Consider the following 22188-nt stretch of genomic DNA (forward strand, 5'->3'; position numbering starts at 1 on the left):
TATCTTCCCATCCTCTTTGAGGATTGTCTTCCTCTTCTCCACCTCTTCAAGCATTCCCGGGTTTGGCTCTAGCCCCTTCTGTCTCTATGCCCACTTCCTAGGTGATCTCATTCAGCTCTTTGGCTTCAGATATTATGTAAAAATTGACCATCTTCACATTCACATCTCCAGCCCTAACTTCTCCAGACTGGCTTGTCCAAATACCTACTTGTCATCATGACTTGGATGACTAAAAGTCCTTTTAAGCCTAATACTTAATCTCCTCTTCAAATGCTCTTTCCCTTCAGCTTTTTCAGTCTCCTTAAATGGTACCACCATTCACTAACTTATCCAGGGCAGAAAACAAAAAACATCCTTGATTCTTCTCTTTCTCCTACCTTTTACGTAAAAACCATTATCATGCTCTGTTGACCTACAAGTCCAGCTACTTCTCATCACCTCTGCTAGGTCTATTCACAGCACAAGCAGAGGCATGGTTTAACCATGAGTCAAGCCTGCTGCTCCACGACTGTGCCTGCTCTTATCCTCTGTACTGATGTGCTCTGTCAGCACATTCCCTCCTTGACCAGCTCAAAGGCTGGCTTGTATCCATGGCTCCTGCTTTCCCTCTTCCTTGCTCCCGAACACCAAATCCTTTAGATGTACCTCTTAAACATTTCCAAAGTCATCCACTTCTCTCCATTCCCTCTACCACTCCCTAGTTCAGATCCCTATCAGCAACTGCCTGCTTGACCACAGAACTTCCTAACTCTTCTCCCTGCCTCCATTCCTGCTCTTACAAACCCACTTCCAACCCAGCAAACAAGGTGATCTATCTTGAATACAAATTCAGTCATGACATTCTCCCACTTAAAACCCTCAATGCCTCCCATTGTTCCTTCATAAATTTTAACACGTATTAGATAATTAGATAATTAGATAATTTTAACACGTATTAGAAGAGTGTGATGTCAGTCCTACTCCCAGATGCTCTTCTTCATTTCCTGGACATCAGCTCTGCTGCTTCCTCAGTCTGGAATGGAAGCTCCCCACCCTTACTGAGCTGGTGTGTCCTCATCCATCAGCTCTCACTTGGAGCAGGCTTCCCCACGTTGGGTCTGGTGGGCCTCCATGTGCCCATAGTGCTCCTTTCTCTCGCTGCACTGTATTATGATAGCCTGCTTCACCTTCATCTTCTTCTCAAAATGGAAAGTTCTTGGAGGCCAGATAAAGCATCCGGGCACTCATTCTTGTAGCCTTAGCTCCAAGCCTGACACATATTACATGTTCAGTAAATATTTGTGTGGAAATGAATAAATGTGAGAATGAATGGCTAAATGAGGAAGACAGGGATGACAACAGAGAGGGCTTGACTGAAATAGATGCAACAGATGTTGCAAGGTGTCCCTTGTGTGACAGAAAAGCAGATTATGCCATTGAGAATTTGAGGGGCTGAGTGATGGCTGAGTAAAAGAACAATTACACATCACTTGGAGGGGAAAAGTGGTGCGAGTGGGGTATTTACATTCTAACTTTTCTTTCAAGGAGCAATCTAATAATATAAAATGAAATCTTATCTATATAACATGTAATCTAAAGTAATATAAAATAATTCTGAGGTGCTAGAGGGTGCAAGGGGCAGGAGAGTTTCACTTGGTCTTGGGGTGCTCTGTGTGGTTTGTATCTTGTAATAAGAGAAGATTAATATCTTAACTAACAGCTACGTCAACCACTCTGTTGCTCTTTGATATAAAGCATGAGTGACTGGCTGTCTTATGTTTTGACTTCTTAGACCACATTTAAATTAATTCTATCACATAGTTGATTCAAGCTGATGCTTGCAGATCTGGTAAGAACGACCCAAGGGAAAGGTTAGGACAAAAATAGACAAGTTTCGGAAGAAAGCCAATGAACCAAAAAACATATAGCAAAATGTTCAACCTCATATTAGTCAGGGAAGTATACTATGGAGCAGAAAACAAACAAACAAAAACGAAGCTCCACTTAACACCAGTCATAAAGTCTGATAACACCAAGTATTACTTGGGAATAAAGGGCATTTACTGCTAATGGGGCTGTAAATTGGCAAACCAATAATTTAATAAAATACCCAGTGTTTATGACACAAAACACATTTCATAACTCAAAACAATATTCTATTTTGTTAATAGATGCATACATATGCAGAAAAAGCATAAAAACATAAATGGAAATGATATAAATGACAAGATGTTACTATACTGTGGAAGCAAAGGCCTGGAAGAGAATGGGGTCACAGACCTCAAGTTGTCTTTGCAATATTTTGTTACTTTAAAGAAAAAAAATTATGATTTGAAGCATGTGGGAAAATGGTAATATAGTTAAAACTGGTGATAGGTACCTGGATGTCACAATATTTCTGTGTGTGAAATGTTTCATACATTTTTTAAATTTATTACAAAAGCAAATCAGGGACATATTCATGGACCACCCAACTTGTGAGAATTTGAAACTGTTTCAGAACTTCGCCTTCCTTGGGGGATGGCAACTTTGATGTTTGCCCACATGAAAGGTTTTACATGATTACAAGTATATGACTATCCTTTTCTTTCCCTAAGAGGAAAAACTTACTAAGCCAAAAGAAGATAATTTTAATTTGCTGCTCAGATCTCAAATCTTGAGATAAAAATCTCACTTACCAATGGTTCTCACTTGAACAACAGCTCTGACTGTCCACGAACTCACAGTATCCGACTGAGTGTAATCACATACATATGTGCCCTGGTGATAGTCATAAACTTCATCCACTACGATTCGGTTGCTCCTTTCCACAGAGAGGAGTTTTCCATTCTAATCCAAAAGATATTTTAAGCAGATAATTTTTGCCATAGAAAAACTTTATGAAATACATACCTAAAGAAAAATCTTACAAATTTGAACAGGGAGGAAGAAGGTCAATCTGAGATAAGGGTATCTCACAAGCTATGAAGACATTGTGTTCAAAAACTGTACTTGTAGATTTGAAACAAGAGGCATTTTCCAATACAATTGCATTATGTGTAGAGATGACAGAGTCAAACCTCCAAACCTGATCAGCCCCTAAAGAGCTATTTAACAAAGGACTTCCCAGAGCATGCATGACTTGGAGCCCTGAGAGTATTCTGGAAGACCTGTAGTGTTCTAAGGGCTGAAACTGAAATGAATTTTTTAATGTGTGTGTGTATACATACATATATACACACACACACACACACACACATATATATACATACACACAAATATATAACATATTGTATATATTTATGTATATAAACAGATACATACTTATAAATAAAAACTTATATAAACAGAGGTTCTGGAACGTGAGTGGCTTCTTTTCTCTCTCTGACAAAGCTGGTAAGTGAGAGCACTGAGAATCAACCTCATTTTTTTCCGGTTCTGAGTTTTATTTTCTGATTGAGGGATTTCCCTTCCACTTTGCCTGCCTACTAGTAGAAGCTGGGATTCCCCCACGCCACATCCCTGGTGTGTTTCCTGTGGTCCAAGAAGGAATTTCCAGCAGGCTGGAAAGGAGACTAAGGGTGGGGGCAGACTGGCCAGAGAAGAGCAGCTGTGGGCAGGAAGCAAAACAAGGCAAAGAGGTAGTGGTATACAAGGCTAAATATATACCAGATGATCTCAAGAATCAGGAACTTTTCAAAAGGAAGTTTTAAAACATAGGGGGAAATTCAAAGATAAAACTTCAGAGGACGCAGTGATAACATACAAAGATCAGAATTTAGGGGAGAGGCGTGTCATAAATCTCATGAGAACGTAATAGTGGGAGGACACAGAGCCGTAACTAAGACCTCACCTAAGCCAAGGGGGAGGATGGGGAATAATATATCTTTTTTACCCATAGAAAGGTAAGTGAGGCTTAGTATGTATCATTAAGACTTTATGAAATGGAACTTAGAGGAAATATCAAAGAAAAGAAATTAGGGAGAAGCAATTTATGCCAAGGATGATGGGAAACCCATTCTAATAATACAATTACAGTTAATCCTCATAGGACAAAGAGAGGCTAATGCAGCTGCACAGGGAACTCTTGGTTTTGCTCGTATGTGAAGCAGTCATGAGCAGAATATGGAAACAGGAACATCCGCCACTGTGAATCTGAATGAATAATGTCCGTAAGTCTTCAAAAGAGTGGAGGCATGCAAAAAAAAAAAAAAAAATGAAGACACTGCAAAGGACTTTTAAAGGTATATGTGAAGCAGGGAGAAGAACAGTTATTCTTACTACTGGGGCAGGTATTATAATATTATACTGCAATATTATCGATTTCTTATACTGCCAGTCATTACAGCTACTGAGCATCATGCACACTGTGTTATTCTATGGGAATGGTACTTCCTGGATTTGGACAACACAGTGGAGCTCCTAGCTGGACTTCCACTACCTAGTCTGGGAGGACTCCAAAGACCTTCATTTCTTTCACTCTCCTCCCTGGCCTATTCTCCCTGGTGCATTTCAGGTTTTCATGTCCATTTTAATGTTCCTTATCATAGACTCATTGTGTCCAGGTCTGTATTCATCACAGCTTTCCTGCTCCTAATTGAATTTACTACTACTATCTCATATATGTTGAGCCAGAAAAACACCAAATATGCTACTCATCTATTTTACACACACTCCCAGTCAAAGCTTTTAATCTTTCATTTTATTACATGAAAATATCACTAGCATCTGCCACCTTCTTTCTGTTTCCACTTCTTTCTGTCCTGTCCTGGATCAGGACTCACACTCATAAAGTTCAAACACATCAGCAAGGTCCCCATAACCATCATGAGAACCACACAACCTTTATTTCCATTCTAGTCCTAATTAAACCACTTAAGAACTCTCAGCTCCCACCACAGTGAGCCACTCAATGTGACCATACACTGAATATACCCTTTGCTTTTCTGTTTCTGTTGTCTATGTTGCTCTTTCCCGTTAAGTGTAGTTGCAGTCTCTTGCCCCAGTTATCAACTAACAACATTCTATTGATAGATTTTTTTTACTAATATTTATCTTTTAATGGGAATGGAGTATATTATGGAAATTATTGATAATGGGCTAGATGTCAATTTCTAGTGAAAGTCTTGAATTAATTATTTAACAGATGGTTTATGAACCCTTAGAAAAGGAAGTGATGGTTAATATCAGCCAGCTTGCATTTGCTAACAACAATCATATCAAGGTAATCTCATTGTTGCCCACAACTGAATAGACTGGAGGTTCACAGGAGTACAGCAGACACAGAGTATCTTCACTATTGTGAGTCACTTGAAAAATATTCTCATGATCTCTCTGTTAAACCAAAGGTACATTGTGAGCTGAATGATCACATATAGGGCATTCGAGTGCCCTTTTAGTTAATTAAGCAACACCCTTGCGTTGTGGATAATGGATCATATGTAACTAGAAGGATCAAACTGGAGTTAACAGCAGAGCACTCTGTCCCTGGTGTTAGCCTCATCCGTAGTTTTAGCAGGGGCTTGAGGGAGAACATATCACGTTGATCTCATCTACATGCCTCACAAACCTGCGTGTGATGGCTAATATGTCGGCATTCAAAATCAGAATTCCAACCTCTTGACAGGTAGAATGAACTAAAAACAACAAATTATCATTTAACAGAAATAAATATAAAATCATGAACATAAGTTACAAATTCTAGTCTACAAACAAAAATAGAGAGAACTTGCTTGATTTCAGTTTTTGTGGAAAGACTTGCCTGCCAACTCAGAATAAATCAACCATATAATGAGGCTGTCCCAAAGCTAAAACAATAGTGGGGCTGTGGCAATATTCTGTTCTGAACAAGTAAAGAAATTCTTCCTCTGTTTCAGTGTTGGTTAGACAGCATATAGATGATTGTTTTGAACAGGTGTTAGAAAGCTGTCCAGATCTTCAGAGTTCTGAAATGTTCATAGTGAGAATAATCAAATGGGCCAATGTTTCAACCCTAGAAACAGTTTTGAGAAATATAATCTAAATTATCTTCTTCCTATTTGGAAACACATTAAATTAACTTCTTCTCTATTTAGAAACACATTAATCTTTGAATCTAGCCAGTCTCACCATGCTTACCAGTTATCCACAGCACTAGGCCCACAGGATGCCAACAGGTGCCAGTTACAAGAACTAGGAAATGAGAAGTATCAGGTATAGGTACAAAACTTCTTTGGGGTCGGCATGATGGCTCACACCTGTAATCCCAGCACTTTGAGAGGCCAAGGCAGGTGGATCACCTGAGGTCAGGAGTTGGAGACCAGCCTGGCCAACATGGTGAAACCCCATCTCTGCTAAAAATACAAAAATTAGCCGGGTGTGGTGGCACACACCTGTAATCCCAGCTATTCGGGAGGCTGAGGCATGAGAATAGCTTGAACCTGGAAGGTGGAGGTTGCAGTGAGCCAAGTCTCTAGCTCAGTGCACTGAGCTAGTGCGCTCTAGCCTAGGCGACAAAGAGAGAGATTCCATCTCAAAAAACAAACAAACTTCTTTGTGGTTGGCATGATGGCTCACACCTGTAATCCCAGCACTTTGGAAGGCCAAGGCAGGAGCATTGGTTGAAACCATGAGTTTGAAACTAGCCTGAGCAACATAGTGAAACCCCTTCTCTACAAAAAAATTTTAAAATTAGCTGGGTACAGTGGTATGTGCCTGTAGTCCCAACTACTTGAGATGCTAAGGCTGGGAGGATCACTTGAGCCCAGAAGTTCAAGACTGCAGGGAGCTGTGATTACACCACTGTACTCCAACCTAGGTGGCAGAATAAGATCCTATCTCTAAAACAAACAAACAAAAACCTTCCATGCAACATAGGGCTTAAAATCAACCCAGCAGCCATGTCAGAAGTGTGGCAAGAGAATGTGGCATGAGTGAGATTGTCTTAAACCACCAATGGAAATGTTATTCAAGGTGCAAGTCCTACTAACAGGAGGTCACAGCAATGTCGTCAAAACTCATATCTCGGTGCCCTAGGCCAGTACAGGAGAGACTTTCCTACTACCCTTGATTATAATTTTGACTTGTGTCAAGGATTTGCTTAGCTGAAGATCATAAAATGCCGTTACATTACATGTAACTATTATTTATTTAAGATGAAGTCTGTTTATGTCAAGGCTATTTTTTCATTACATTTTTAGAAATTAGAAAAATATATAGAAAAAGTTAGTAGCATAAATAATAAATAACTCACTTTAATTCTGACTTTTTCAGTCATTAAATATTTTAATTAATAATCTCCAAGCATGGTGACCCAGCCAGGCCCCAGCACCTTCCTGCAGCCTTCCCCAGGCCAGGAGGCAAAGGCAGGTCAGCAGTTATCTGCAGAAGGAGCAGCTGGCCCCACCCAGGCCCAGAAGGTGCGTGGCAACCCAATCAAGCCTCAATGCCCTGCCTAAGGCTATCCCTGGCCCAGGGGTAAGATCAAGCCCACACACATCTTTGTAGCCTAGTTTCTCCCCCTGCCCATCCCAAATTGCTGAGCAGCAATCCCAGATAACTCACTTTGCCTCAGGGCCTAGCCTGTTGTCCTGCCCAACTACACATTCTAACAACAGTATTTCTCGGCCAGATGTAGGGCATTTGGGTGCCCTGTTAGTTAATTAAGCAATTCCTTCATGTTGTGGGTGAATGGAAGACACAAGGGTATTGCTCTGTGACTGCCTCTGATCAGGCAAAGTTGCAGACTATTTGGGAAGACAGTCTGCAATTTTGCCTGATCAGAGGCAATCACAGAGCCCAGCCAGCGACTCAACCTGACCATAGAGTTCAGAAAGAGGTCTCACTTGGACGCAAAGCACAGCAAGCAATTCCACTTGACCTCAGTGCACAGAAAACAGCCAAGCCCACCTAGAGAACTCAACACCAAAGTCTGCTTATCTGGGATTGCTACCAACTAGCCCACCTGGAATCCCAGGCTAGACTACATAGTGAAGGTCTGCTACCACCAAAGATCACCTACAAAGACCAAAAGAGGTGGCTGTTTCCTCAACTGCATAGGCACCAATGCAAGGACCAATGATTATGAAAAATCAAGGAAATATGACACCACCAAAAGAAACTAATAAAGCTATCATAATGAAATCAGAAGAAGTAAAGATCTAAGAAATAACTGACAAAACTTCAGAATAATCCTCTTAAAGTAGTTTAGGAAACTACAAGAAAATATGTATAAAAATAAAATAAATTTTAAAAACAATTTTCAAAACAAAATGAAAAGTTTAATAGAGAAATAAAAAAAAAGTTTTAAATAGAAATCCTTCTACCTGAAGTGTGGGTATTTGAAAAATAAAGAAATCCTACAGATAAAGAATATAATACCTGAACTATAATATCAACAGCAGATTTGATTAAGCAGAAGAAAGCATCCGTGATATCAGAGATGACATTTGAAATTATCTAGTCAGAGGAGCAAAAAGAAAAAGGAATGAAAAGGCTTATGAAAATTATGGGACACCTTCAAGATTCACATATTAGGAATTTTGGAAGATGGAAGAAAAAAGAAGTCAGAAAGCATATTTAAGGGAATATCGGCTGAATATTTCCTAAATCTAGGGAAAGATGACATTCATGCATAGGAAACTCAGAAGTTGCCAATCAAATTCAACCCAAAAGGGGTTTACCAAGATACATCATAATCAAATTGTCAAAAATTCAAAGACAAAGAAAGAATATTGAAAGTAGCAAGAGCTGAGAAACATATCATGTTCAAGAAAGTCCCAATATTGCTATCAGTGGATTTCTCAGCAGAAACGATATAGGCCAGGAGAGAGTGGGATGATATATTCAGTGTTGAAGGAAAAAAACCCAAACAAACTGCCAACCAAGCAAAGCTGTCCTTCAGAAATGAGAGGGAAATTAAACTTTCCCAGACAAACAAAAGCTAAGGGAGTTCATCACCATTTTGTCTACTTTTAAGAATTGCTAAAAGGAATTATTTAAACTGAAATGAATGCCTGCTAATTAATAACAAAAAATATGAAAGTAAAAAATTCAATGGTAATAGGTAATACATAGTCATATTCATAATTCATTAATAATGTAAGGGTGGTATATAAAGCAATTTATCATTACTATGAAGGTTAATAGACAAAACTAATAAAAACAACCCTAGCTGTAATTAATCATCAAGAAACAGAAACTACAACAAATGTAAAATTTGACATCAAACCCATAAAAGGTAGGGGGGAGGAAATGAAAGTGTACTTGTTGTACATAAAGTTAAGTTGTTATTAGCTTAACTAGCCTGTTATGAAGTGTTTTATGGAAGCCTCATAGTAACCACAAAACAAAAATGTGTAGTAGTTGCACAAAATATGAATATAAAAGATTCAAAGCATAGCACCAAAGAAAGCCATCAAGACACAAAGGAAGATACTAACAGAGAAAAAAGTAACAAAAAAAACCTACAAAACACACAGAAAATAAGTTACAAAATGGCAACAGCATGTGCTTATCTACCAATAATTACCTTGAATGTAAATGGATTAATCAAACCATTTATAATATGTCTCCAATCAAAAGACATTTAAAAATTCAGCTATATGCTGCCTTCAAGAGATTTACTAATAAGGACACATATAGACTAGAAGGGAAAAAATGGACAAAGATATTCCATACAAACCAAAACCAAGAGAGAGCAGGGATAGCTCTACTTATATCAGACAAAATAGACTTTCAGTAAAAAAACTATAAAAAGAAACAAGAAAGATCATTGTATAATGATAAAGAGTCCATTCACTAAGAGGATATAACAATTGTAGATACATAGGCACCCAACATTAGAGCGCTTAAATATATAAGGCATTTATTAAATGAAGAAAGAGATAGACTGCAATACAATAATAGTAAGAAACTCAATACCTTAATTTCAACCATGGACAGCTCATTTAAACAGAAAATAAACTTCAAAAATTGGCCTTGAATTACGCTTTTGACCAAATGGACCTAACAGACATATACAGAACATTCTATCCAACAGCAGCAGAATACACATCCTTCTCAAGTACACATAGAACATTTTCCAGGAAGGATACGTTCAGCTACAAGATAAGTCTTAACAACTTTAAGAAAATTGAAATCATATCAAGTGTATTTTGGGCTACAAAGGCATAAAGGTAGAAATCTAAAAACAGAAAATATCTTGGAAAATATGCACATATGCAGAAATGAAACAAAGTGCTCCTAAACAACCAATGGGATAAAGAAGAAATAAAAAGGAAGTTAAAAAATAAATTGAGACAAACAAGTTAAAACACAGTGTACTAAAACATGTGGGGTGCAGCGAAAGCAGTCCTGAGGGAAATTTATAGCAATGAATGTCTGCATTGAAACACAGGAAAGATTTCAAATAAGCAATCTAATGATACACAGAAAGATGTTAGAAAAAGGGTAATAAATGAAGCCCAAAGTTTGCAGAAGAAAGGAAGTAACAAAGATAAAAGCAGAAATAAATGAAACAGAGATTAGAAAAACAATAGGAAAAAATTAATAAAACCAAGAGTTGGTTTACTGAAAAAACTAAAAACAAAATTAACAAAGCCCTAGCTAGACTAAGAAAAAAGAGAACACTCAAATAGATAAAATCAGAAATGAAAGAGCAGACATTACAACCAATACCACAAAAATACAAAGGATTATAAGAAACTACTACGAACAATTATATGCCAATAAAATGAATAACCTAAAAGAAACAGATATATTCCTAGACACATACAACCTACCAAGATTGGATCATAAAGAAACAGAAAATCTAAACAGACCAATAATGAATAAGGAGACTGAATCAGTAATAAAACTTCCAAGCTAATTTTATGAATCAAGCATCACTCTGATACCAAAGCCAGAAAAGGCCAGCACAAGAAAATTGTAGGCCAGTATCTCTGAAAAATACAGATGCAAAAATCCACAACAAAATATTAGCAAATCAAATTCAACCATACATTAAAAGAATCATTCACCATGGTCAAGTGGGATTTATCCCTGGGATGCAAGGGTGTTTCAATATACATGAATCAATAAATATGATAGACTACATTAATAAAATGAAAGATAAAAACTGTATGATGATCTCAATCGATGCAGAAATATCATTTGACAAAATCTAACACCCTTCATGATAAAAACCCTCAACCAATTAAGTATAGAGGGACTGTACCTCAATACAATAAAGGCCATATATGGCAAACCCATACCTGTACTCAACTGTGAAAAGTTGAAATCTTTTCCTCTAAGAACAGATTAACAAAACAAGAATGTGCACTCTTACTACCTCTTTTCGTCATAGCACTGGAAGTCCTAGCCAGAGCAATTAGGCAAGAGAAACAAATAAAAAGCATTTTAGTAGAAAAACAAGTAAAATTGCCTTTATTTGTTGGTGACATGATCTCATTTATAGAAAACTCTAAAGACTCCACCAAAAAACTGTTAGAAGTGATAAATGAATTCAGTAAAATTGCAGGACGTAAAATTAACGTATAAAAATTAGTAGTGTTTCCCTGTACTGAAAATGAACTGTCTGCAGAACAGGAAATTAAGTAAACAAGCCCACTTACCATAGGAACTAACATAGTAAAATAGTTGGGTATAAATTTAACCAAGAAGGTAAAGGACCTATATACTGAAAATTATATAAAAAAAAAACTAACAAAAGGAATGGAAGAAAACACAAATAAATATGAAAGTATTCTGTGTCCATGGATTGGAAGAATTAATATTGAGAAAATGTCCTTACTACTCAAAGTGATCTACACATTCAATGCAAACCCTATCAAAATGTCATTGTTTTTTACAGAAATACAAAAAACTACCCTTAAATTCATATGGAACCACAAAAGACCCCAAATAACCAAAACAATCTTGAGCAAAAAGAACAAAGCTAGATGGTTCACACTCCGTGATTTCAAAATAGATTGCTAAGCCATTTAAATCAAAACAGCATGGTACTGGCATAAAAACAGACACATGAACAAATGGAATATGACAGAAAGCCCAGAAAGAAACCCACACATTTATGGTCAATAAATTAAAAAAAAAAAAAGATGCCAAGAACACACAATGGGGAAAGGATTATCTCTCCAATAAATGGTGTTAGGAAAACCGGCTATCTACAGGGAGAAGAATGAAATTGTATCTCATAGCACATACAACCCATCAATTCAAAATGGGTTAAAGAATGAAATAGAAGACCTAAAGTTGTAAAACTTCTAAAAGAAAACATAGAGGGAAAGCTCTACAGCACTGTTATGGGCAAATATTTTTTTGAATATGACCCTGAAAGCACAGGCAACAAAAACAAAAATAGACAAATGATATAGCATAAAACTAAAAAGCTTCTGTGTAGCAAAGGAAACAACCCACCAAATGGGGAAAATATTTACAAGCTATATATCTGATAAGGAGTTAATGTGAAGAATATATAAGGAACTCAAACACTGCATTAGCAAGAAAACAAATAGCCCATTTTAAAAATAGGCAAGAGACCTGAAAAGACATTTCTCAAAAGAAAGGATGCAAATGGCCAACAACTATATGAAAAAATGCTGAGTATCACTAATCATCATAGAAATACAAATTGAAACCACAATGACATATCACCTCACACTTGTTAGAGCGGCTTTTATCAAAAAAATTAATCTGTTGTACATTGTTGGTAGAAATGTAAATTAGTACAGCCATTAAGAGAAACTCTATGAAGTCTCATCAGAAAAACTAAAAATAGAGTTACCATATGATTCAGCAATCCCACTTTTGGGTACATATCCAAAGAGATTGAAACCAATATGGCAAAGGGTTAACTACGCTCCTATGCTTACTGCAGCACTATTCACAATAGCCAAGATATGGAATCAACCTTAGTGTCCATCAACAGAGGAATGGACAAAGAAAATGTGGTACATGTATGCAACGAAATACTATTCAGCCTTTACAAAAGGAAATTCAATCATGTGGGAGAACACGAATAAACTTGGAAGCTATGCTAAGTGAAATAAGCCAGGCACAGAAAGACAAATGCTGCAAGAGCTCACTCATATATAGAACCTTAAAAAGTTGAACTCATAGAAGTAGAGAGTAGAATGATGATTATGGAGGCTTGATTGGTGGGGAGAAGATGGTGAATGGGGAGATACTGGTCAGAGTACAAAGTTTCAGATAGATGGGAGGAGTAAGTTTTCAGGCATATTTCACAGCAAGATAACTATAGCCAATAATATTGTATTGCACATTTCAAAATAACTAAGAGAGTAAGTTTCAAATGTCTGTCCACAAAAAAAGTAAGCAAGGTGATGGATGTGTTAATTAGCTTGAGTTAATCACTCCACATTGTATACATATATCAAAACATCACATCAATACTTTTTTTTGTATGTGGTATGAGATACAATTTCATTCTTCTCCCTGTAGATAACCAGTTTTCCTAACATCACTTATTGGAGAGGTAATCCTTTCCCCATTGTGTGTTCTTGGCATCTTTTTTTAAAATCTATTGACCATTAAATGTATTGTATATATTTAATCTATTGTAAATGTATACAATTATGATTTGTTAATTAAAAATAATTTTAAAATAAAGAAGTTGAAAAAAAATTTAAACAATCTGCAAGCCTGTTTTTAATCGCCAATTAAAAATATTGTGGAATGCTCCAGAGACTCCAAGCCCAGGGATTTATTTCAGTTGTATACTCTGTATATCTGGTGGGTGTATCCCTGGTCAGCAGTTTTATTTGAATTCAGTAAAGCCATGTTTTCATTCTCTCAGCCAGTTTCAGCTTCGTCTATTCAGAGATGGGTCGTAGGTATGACTTACCCACCACCTGAGAACCTGGGGGTTAGCATGAAGGAAAAAGGCATTAGGTGTTTTTTCCTGCCTAATGCCATCACTTTTAGTGATGTACTACTGCCATAAGGTCTGTGATTTCCAGGTTACTATGTGCCTTTATATGCATGTGTATGTGTGAGTGCACACACACATATGTGTAATTCACAAAACCAGGACCTGTCCAAATCTGTATCAGAGGTACAATTTTCATAACAGCCATTGTTCACCTATTCTTAGGGTGGCTGCCTGTTCACCATTAAACACATGTTGACGTTTGCAGTCAAAGCCCCAGGGAAGTGAAACAAAGCTTCCTTTTGTGCATGTCATACAGTTTTAGGGTTTAGTTTATAAAAGCAATATTTGCAGAAAGCTGGCTACTATTATGCAACTTGTGCTCACCTGAAAAGTAAAATTTCATAGCTTTCACTTCAGGTGTATGATCATTGAAAAGCCAAACACATTTTCATCTGAAATAACGGGGACAAGACTGCTTTACAGGCCTGAGAACAGCCCACCAAGACAACAAGACAGCTGCCATCCTGGATGACGGATACTTTGAACCAAAGGAAGTTTTGTTCTTGAGAGAGAACTGAAAATAATGAACAAAACTATTGGCTCTTCTTACTAACCTCATTTTAAAGGTTATGAAATGAATGTTTCTGAAATTAGGGTTGTATTGAGACCAGCATTCTTTCAGTGTCATATAAAAACACAAATGTGAGACCATACCCCATGCCGTTCGTCCACCCTGTATATTTATTTCTGTAAAGGATGTGATAACATCTGTCTTCCTATTAGCCTGGAGTCTCAGGAATCAAGTAGGGAAATGTTTCCTCTTACTGTGGTAACTGTATCCCCAGGAGACTCTCATTCTTAAAATTTGGGGTGCATTAAACCATTAGATAACTCATCTTTCTGACTTTAATCAGTAGCAATTTAGAGTGATATTTTTATATTAACAAACACATATATTATGAGGTTGAATACAAAATTCTGCATAACTTTGAAGACAAAGTATTGGACTTCAAATAGTTATTGCAATTGTAGGAAGCGATTTAGATTCTATTCCTGGATTCCACCACCCAAGAATCAACTGACAGGGGGCTCTTTTGGAGGAGATGGTTAGGTAGCATTTCATCGTCTGCTAGCACTTGGAAACACTATCAAACACGATGGAAACATGAAGTGCTTTTGTTATGGGAGTTCACGTACATGTGGTTCATAGCTAAAAGTCATTGTGAAACTTGCTCTTGTTCCCTTTTTCTCTTTGCACTGTACTCCTTTCCACCATCTCACCTGTGCAAGACATCTGTCACTCAGGCCCACCTTGGATTTGTCCTAACTGTCCTCCAAGAGCTGTCTTTTTGGGAATGTATTTCAGGCTCCTGTATCTTTCACAAACCCTTCAAGACTTACGTGTTGAGTCCTCCCTTCCCCTTTGCAATGCCTGTTGCTTTCCTAAGACAGTGAAAATGAGTGAACCTATCTTCCTACATTAGCAGATGTTAGTAGGTTTATGTCTAACCTCATGTGTAATATACTTGAATTTTAGAAGTTTCTCTGGTGTTGATCAAAAGGATGCCTCAAATAATTAGAATATCAAGCTCTGTGGCTTCCCAGGGAACATGATTATTTTAGAAAGTCAGATCTCCTGCAGAGGCACAGGGCCAGTTTTTGAGAAGCTGTATACCTCAGATTCTCAAACACGCTTTTCCATGAAAAGCCCATGAAGAAGACACCATAAAAACAATGCTCTTATATTAATTTTAGAGAATTCACTCTTACCTTGTACCAGGTTACCTCTGGACTTTGTGCATCACTTTGGCAGCTGAGACTGGGGCAAGAAATAGAGCCAGTGCTCCCAAGAAGTAGGTCTTGCTTATGTGATGCAGAATACTCACAGGATGCATTTGTCTGGGGCTTAACTTCTAAAATCATCTTGACACAACAGGCTACATCATAGGGGCTCCTAGGAAATTAACAAGATCCTGTGAACATAGATATTTTGTCTAGATAATAGAGGATTTGGAAATGTTTTTAGATAGAAATGTATTTGGAACATACTTAATCATCTTGGGTCTACAAATATATGACCCAGAATTATTCACCCCTGGGGTCAAAAAGTGAAGGGTACATTTGTCCTGAATGACGTGAGGATAGCTTTTCCTAATGTCCTCTAATGGATCTCCATTCGAAGGTTGTCGGTACCATTGGACATCAGATAGGTCCTTACTACCCGTGAAGGGCAGGTGCTCAGGGACTTGTTTTGGTGAGGGTCGATTTCTGTGGCAGAAATGTGATTTCTGTGGCTCTGGTAAATCACAAAATAAGACAAATTCCTCTTCACTCCTTGTAGAATATGTCCAAAGGAGTTTTTTTGTGGAACAACCTGAAAATCATAATAAACAAAACCACATGGAAACACATTAGAAAATGGAATTCTAGCTTATATTTACATCTAGTACTTGATTTAACAAGAGATCAAGCTTCCTGGTGTGTCTTTCTTCTTCACTGTCCATTTTGTAGGGGAAAGGAAGTGCCTGTTCTAACTCCCTCCCAGTGGACTCCAGCATACCAGCAGCAGCCCTGGTTTCCTGGAAAAGATGGTAGAACTCTGGCTCATCCCTCGTCAGCTGATCTCACTGAACACTCAACTACAGTAACGGGGTACCTCGACAATGCTTGGTATCAGCTGAAAGCTGTTCACCCCAATAATTCTCCTCTCAGTCTCTTTTTAATAGTAGGATGGAAAGGTTTGTATTAATATATCACACTGCTGATATATCAGGTTATCCATCACTTTACGTTTGACCACAGACTCACAGTGCTAACATGAAAAGTGAAAACCCCTACCTGAAATATTAAATCCTTTAATTCGCTCTCCTGCAACAAGCCAAAGAAATATCCAGCCCAAACAGAGCATTGTTCTCCCGTGTTCCTGTCATCACTCCAATAACTTCATTCCGTTGCCAGAGTAGAGTGTTTTGAGATTCAGAACTCTGCCCTGAGTAGCCCCTTCATTTCTGTAAATCAAGAAATGGGAAATGAAGAAGTCAGAACCAGTGAACAAAGTGCAACTCACACAGGAAGCTTTGAAAGGGCAGGTCCTACCCAAACCGGCCTTCACTTGCCTATAACTTACGTGAGTATTTCCAATGGTGTGTAGCAACCTTTTCACTTGTGTCATTTCTTACAAATCATCTCAAGCTCCCGATATCCCTAGGCTCTATGCAGTGTGTTCTTTTAATGCCATTTTTCCCCTCATTAATTTTTTTCTTTGATATGCTCACCTAGCATGTATATTTCCATGAGTAATTTGAAAAGAGTTATGTTTAACTTTTCCTGAAAAAATGACCCAAGTTGAATAAAACTGTCAGATTTTTCACGGTTAGGAAAGCTAGAGATATAGCTCCTATTTATAACATTTGAGAATGTTTGCATATACTAGTCTATTCTATTAGAGAATAGAGGCCACCTGCCTCTCCCTGCCCCACATGCAAGAGGGAAAGTTGTCACTGGATGGCATCACTATCAACTCTCAAATATGAAAGGGGGAGCAGGTCCCCTCCAGAGAATCAGATCTGGGCTGTGTCCAAAGGACTTGAGTCCCCTCTCTTGATAAGGCAGTCATGGGACCTTTCAAACCACTTACTTGAAATATCTTGGGGATCCAGCTGGAGCATTCCCAGGGCACAGGGGTGGGGAGGCATATGGCTCAGAGCAGGGTCTTTGTTTCAGCAGCTGGAGGGAGACTGGGGCATCTGTAACAAGCCTGGAGTGTTTCTGTTGCCCCATAGGGGAGGGCAGATGAACTTCCCTGAGGAACCTCAACCTTTAAGAGTAGGCCAGGGCTAATGGAAAATACAGAATGACAAACCTAAAAGGAATGCAAGGAGCAGAGCAGAGAGACCACCTTGGCAATCCAGACAGAGAAAGCTTGGAGGAGAGACTAGACATCAGTTTCAGAAGCTGCAGAGGAGTTGGGCATGAGAAGGACTGAAAAGTGTCCACCAAAGAGTCTTGGTTTGGCCACCAAAAGCTCAGCATGTGCAGCTGGGGTGAGATAACGGAGTCCTTCAGGGTGGAGAGAGAGGAGTAGAGGGAATGTGGGAAGCGGGGAAGAACCACGCCTCCTAGAGTCTGCATGATGCAGGAAGACAGGAGGAAGTGTTTGCTCATTTCTGGAGATGAGAGGGCCTTGGGTAGGATTCCACTGCGAGGGGAATGCGTCAGCAGGTCAGTGAGGACAAATACAAGTGAGAGTGAGGAGAGGGTGCATGGACTGCTTTCTCCCAGGAAGCCAGAAGTGGGGTCCCTGATACCATGGAGAGATTAATCTTGGACAAGAGGCAGGTAGAACCATGCAGGTGAAAAGGAAAGTCTGCCCAGACCACTTTGTCCAGGTGGAGCCAGAAAGTACAGGAAAGTACAGGATGCTACCACCTGGCTGCTGATGCTGACCTGGCTGTCTGCTGAGAGCAAGGCGTGTTCATGGAAGAAAGAAAGGGGGTTCTGTGCAATGCGCCTTGCAGAATGCCAGGGATAGGTGTTAAGGTCACTGCATTATCCCCATTGCTGACAACTGACAGCTCTTCTTACAAGGACTGCAATCAAGGAACAAGGCAGGATCAGCAATGGCCTTTAAAGATGTGGTCTCCCCACTTGCCTTTCCCTTGTCCACAAAGTCTCCGAAAGAACAGTCCTCCAACTCCACCACCAGACACATCTTCCTAAGCAGCAAGCCTGGGCATTTCATTTCCATGCCCAAAACGTCACTGGCTCCCGCCACCCATGTGATGAAGCACAGATTCCAGAGCACCATGGACAAACGCTGTAGCGTTTGGCTCTCTCATGTTTTCCCTGATTTCTTCCTCAGAGAGTGGTTCCCTGACCACCTGGATAAAGAAGCGCCTCTCTCCCTTCTTGCCATCAACCATCTCTCTTGCTACTCATTTTAAATGACTTTTGTCTTAGCACATATTATTGTCTGAAAATATCTTATTCCTAAAACTTCTCCCCAACTAGAATATAAGTTCCATCCCAGCAGGAACTGAGTTTGTCTTTCTGAGTCCTGCAGCCTCTCTACAGGAATAGTGCCTAGCTGATAACGGGAGCTCAGTAATGACTTGTTCAGGATTTAACCATGCTGCAGTAGATCAGTTGTTCCTTACAACTTGTCCTCTCACTAGATTGGGAGCTCCTGAAGAGCAGAGATCCCATTTCAGAAATCATATATCCTGATCCTAGGAGAGCGCCAAATGAATAATTAGTAATAAATTCTGTGTTCTGAAAAAATGATAAACACTTCCAGAGCCATCAGAACAAACACATAGCAATCTATTATGGTGATTCACATACTGTGTGGCTCCAGTTAAGTCACTTAGGCTTTTTTGGACTTCAGCTTTCTTACCTGCAAAATAAAATGTCTGGACTGTATCAGTAGTTCCTCCACCTTAGAATGAGGGAATCAGAATTTTTGATGTTTAAGTCAGGATATTTGTAATTTGTAAAAAAGCTCCCTGACTTGTAAATCATAAGATCAGATGGTTGCTAAGATCATCCCAGCTCTACCATCCCGCAATTTATGTCTGAATGTCCAAGCTTATAGCAAATTAGTTACCACGATGCTCAGCAGTCTCCAGCACTCAGGAATTTCCACCAACCTTGAGATGACAGATACTGCCTACTGATGCACCCACCCACCAACTGACCTCAGACCTCCAGCTGCCTGGGCCTGATTGCAGGCTGCAGCTTTCACTCTGGGACAGTGTTTCTCAAATCATCTTGATTATAAGAATCACCCGAAACACTTATTACAAATGCAGATTTTTGGGCTTCCTGAGGACTTACTAAATCAGATTCTCAAGGAGAAGAACAATGGAACCTACATTATAAACAAGTGTCAGAGCCACCACGCTCATCTGGGAGACATTTTTGGGAAACCCTGCTCAGGGATAAGCATAGAGCTTGGGAAGTTGGGTCAGTGCTGAGTTACAGTAGCTGTTGCCAGCATCGTAGGCAACTGACCAACATGAGCCCAAGACCATTCTGTAAGTCTCATTTATGTGGGACAACACACCCACACTGTGTGGCTTGCTTGTGAATATCTACCTTTTGAAGGCCGTCTAATGTCTAAGTGATGTCTTCCATGCTGCCATCACTAAAATGCTTCACTGAATCGGAAGGAGCCACCCAAATGCAGAGTACATCATTTATTGAGCACTGGGCAACTTAAGCCAAAGCAAGTTTCAGACTCTCCTTATGGGAATAAAATAATGTGGCACTCATTTACTTTCTGTAAAGTGAAGCGGGGTGCTGTCCTTCTCATATTACAGATGGACAACCAAGGCTCACATTGCTTGGAATGGCAGTGCCCATTCTCAATGATAATCACATACCTGGTAAGTATTAGAAGGGGGATTCATACCCAGGTGTAGAGGGTCTCAAAGCTTCTGATTTCCCCATCACCATATGCTGTCCTTCACAGAAGGAATTGAGAGCCCAACAGAGCTGGGAGAATCTACAGAATCGCTTCTTTAATTATTTTCCAGATGCATTTTTTGAGAATCACATATGTTTTGTCAGAGGATGAAGATTTCCCTTTCAGTTGGTCAAGGCTACACCTTCAGCTATCTCTGGGAGAAATAATGAACTAAACTTTCCCCACAAAACTTTGTGGTGAGAAACGGGGGAGAGAGAGGAAAGTGGTGGAGAAAGCAGTGTCAACAGGGATCTGAGACCCCAGGAGAGAAATGTCACCATCAAAGGCAGACTTAAACCACTTTACACAGAGAACACCTGTAGACAGAGATTTGGTCTCGTGTAATAGTGACAGTATTTAATTCAACTAATATCATTATGATTCTCAGATGCTCCGTGGTGGCTTTAGACCCCATTGTCTAGGGATAACAGAAAATGAAACTGTAGTACCTGCCATCAAAGATGTTACAGTTAAGTTTAAATGGGCATTCAAATTTGGCAAATATCTTGAATCTCTCTGCTCTTAGCTCTTCCTGTAAAATGCTCAAAGCACTTTAAATGAGTTTATTTTATAACCATCAGTTTTTTTAACTGAAGACTCCGTATATATGGAGATGTAAATTTTGTTAGTAAATAACCCATTTTGTTATTCTAAAATATTTCTTGGAAAGTAATTGTATTAGCAACTCATTTTTTAAATTATTTAAGCTATTCTCCCAACTTATGTTTTCTGGTTAGGAAATCTAGTGAAAAAAAAGAAGTACTGCTCTCTTACCTTTATTTCCTGCTCTTAAGACATAAAAAAAAGAGGAAGGAACTTCAAGTCCTTATTTCAGTAACTGCCAGCTTTTGTATCTGAAGGAAAATATGTGAAAATATCCATTTTCAAAGGGTTCTACTATATTTCTTCCTATCCAGAGAGATACCTGGAGAAGACACAATAGCCATGTTACACCAGCTCAAAAATAAAGGATTATAACTGGAGGAAAAAGGAAAACCTTATTTTGTAAATGACCATGGACATTGTGAAATGGATGGTCATACAGAGGAAAATCAAATAAACTACCTCTTTCAGTAGGAAGTGCTCTGAAGAAGAAGCATCTCAAACTCTTCTCTGACCAACCTCCTTGACGAGATAAAGTTTGTGGTTGGGTTTAGTTGAAAGAGTGAGTAAGCTGGTTTCCTTTACAGGAATTTCCTGTAAAGAATATTAACTTTCAACTCAATTTCTCAACTGTGGGTTTTGGTTTTCTTCTTGTAAAACTAACCTCCAAAAATGTGACCTTTGAGATAAACACTAAAGCCTATTTTGTGATTAACTTTCTAATTTTGAAAAAGAAAAATTATGTCTCCAACACCAATTTTATAAAGCAATAATTTATTAATACATAAAGGAAAATACATTTAAAGTCTAAAGTTACTTGAGTTTTTTTGTTCCTATTAAGAGATAGTTTCAGAATATAACATACAATTGAAAACTCCATTGTTCCTTTGATAGAGCAACTGAAACCATTTAATACTTCAAATACTCTGAGACCACAATAATTGTAATGAGTTTTGTCTAGAAACCGTCTTGGTGAAGTCTAGATAACATCCTCCGTCAAGAGTCTAGTATTCTAATAAAGGTAAAGCTGGCACAGCTGAGCACATCAAAGCTCCAGGCTGCTTCTACACATATGTAGAGAATAACATGAAATACAAATGAAAACTAAATTTACTTTGGTATGAAAGCAAAATAAGTGTTTACCTGAGGTGAGGGTAGGAGGATACAAGAAGAATTAGTAACTGCAGACAGGAAGGAGCCCCAAAAATGTATCCACCACTGGTCATGAGTCTACCTAGGATTCCAAGAGGATGTGAAGGTTTGTTCCAAGCCTATTCCAACAGTGGTAACA

At 38.7% G+C, this 22188-nt stretch overlaps 1 protein-coding gene across 4 annotated transcripts in view; it reads right to left on the reverse strand.

Moving 5' to 3' along the window:
• IL18RAP (interleukin 18 receptor accessory protein) overlaps nucleotides 1-21461 on the reverse strand; it is a 34097-nt gene extending 12636 nt beyond the window's left edge. The window contains exons 1-6 of one of the 4 annotated variants that reach the window (XM_063788936.1): nucleotides 21360-21461; nucleotides 21069-21219; nucleotides 16667-16836; nucleotides 15878-16202; nucleotides 15599-15782; nucleotides 2658-2808 (exon numbers count right to left, since the gene is read on the reverse strand). In XM_063788936.1, coding sequence (XP_063645006.1) covers nucleotides 2658-2808; nucleotides 15599-15782; nucleotides 15878-16202; nucleotides 16667-16736 — 730 coding nt within the window. In that variant the 5' untranslated portion in view covers nucleotides 16737-16836; nucleotides 21069-21219; nucleotides 21360-21461. Of the gene's footprint in view, nucleotides 1-2657; nucleotides 2809-15598; nucleotides 15783-15877; nucleotides 16203-16666; nucleotides 16837-17465; nucleotides 17691-21068; nucleotides 21220-21359 lie in introns of those variants that run through there. The other 3 variants (XM_063788937.1, XM_016949194.4, XM_016949195.4) reach the window with 3 other exon arrangements.
• Nucleotides 21462-22188: the final 727 nt, after the last annotated feature.

This window comes from Pan troglodytes, chromosome 12 (genome assembly GCF_028858775.2).
Source record: "Pan troglodytes isolate AG18354 chromosome 12, NHGRI_mPanTro3-v2.0_pri, whole genome shotgun sequence".
NCBI classification, from domain to species: Eukaryota; Metazoa; Chordata; class Mammalia; order Primates; family Hominidae; genus Pan; species Pan troglodytes.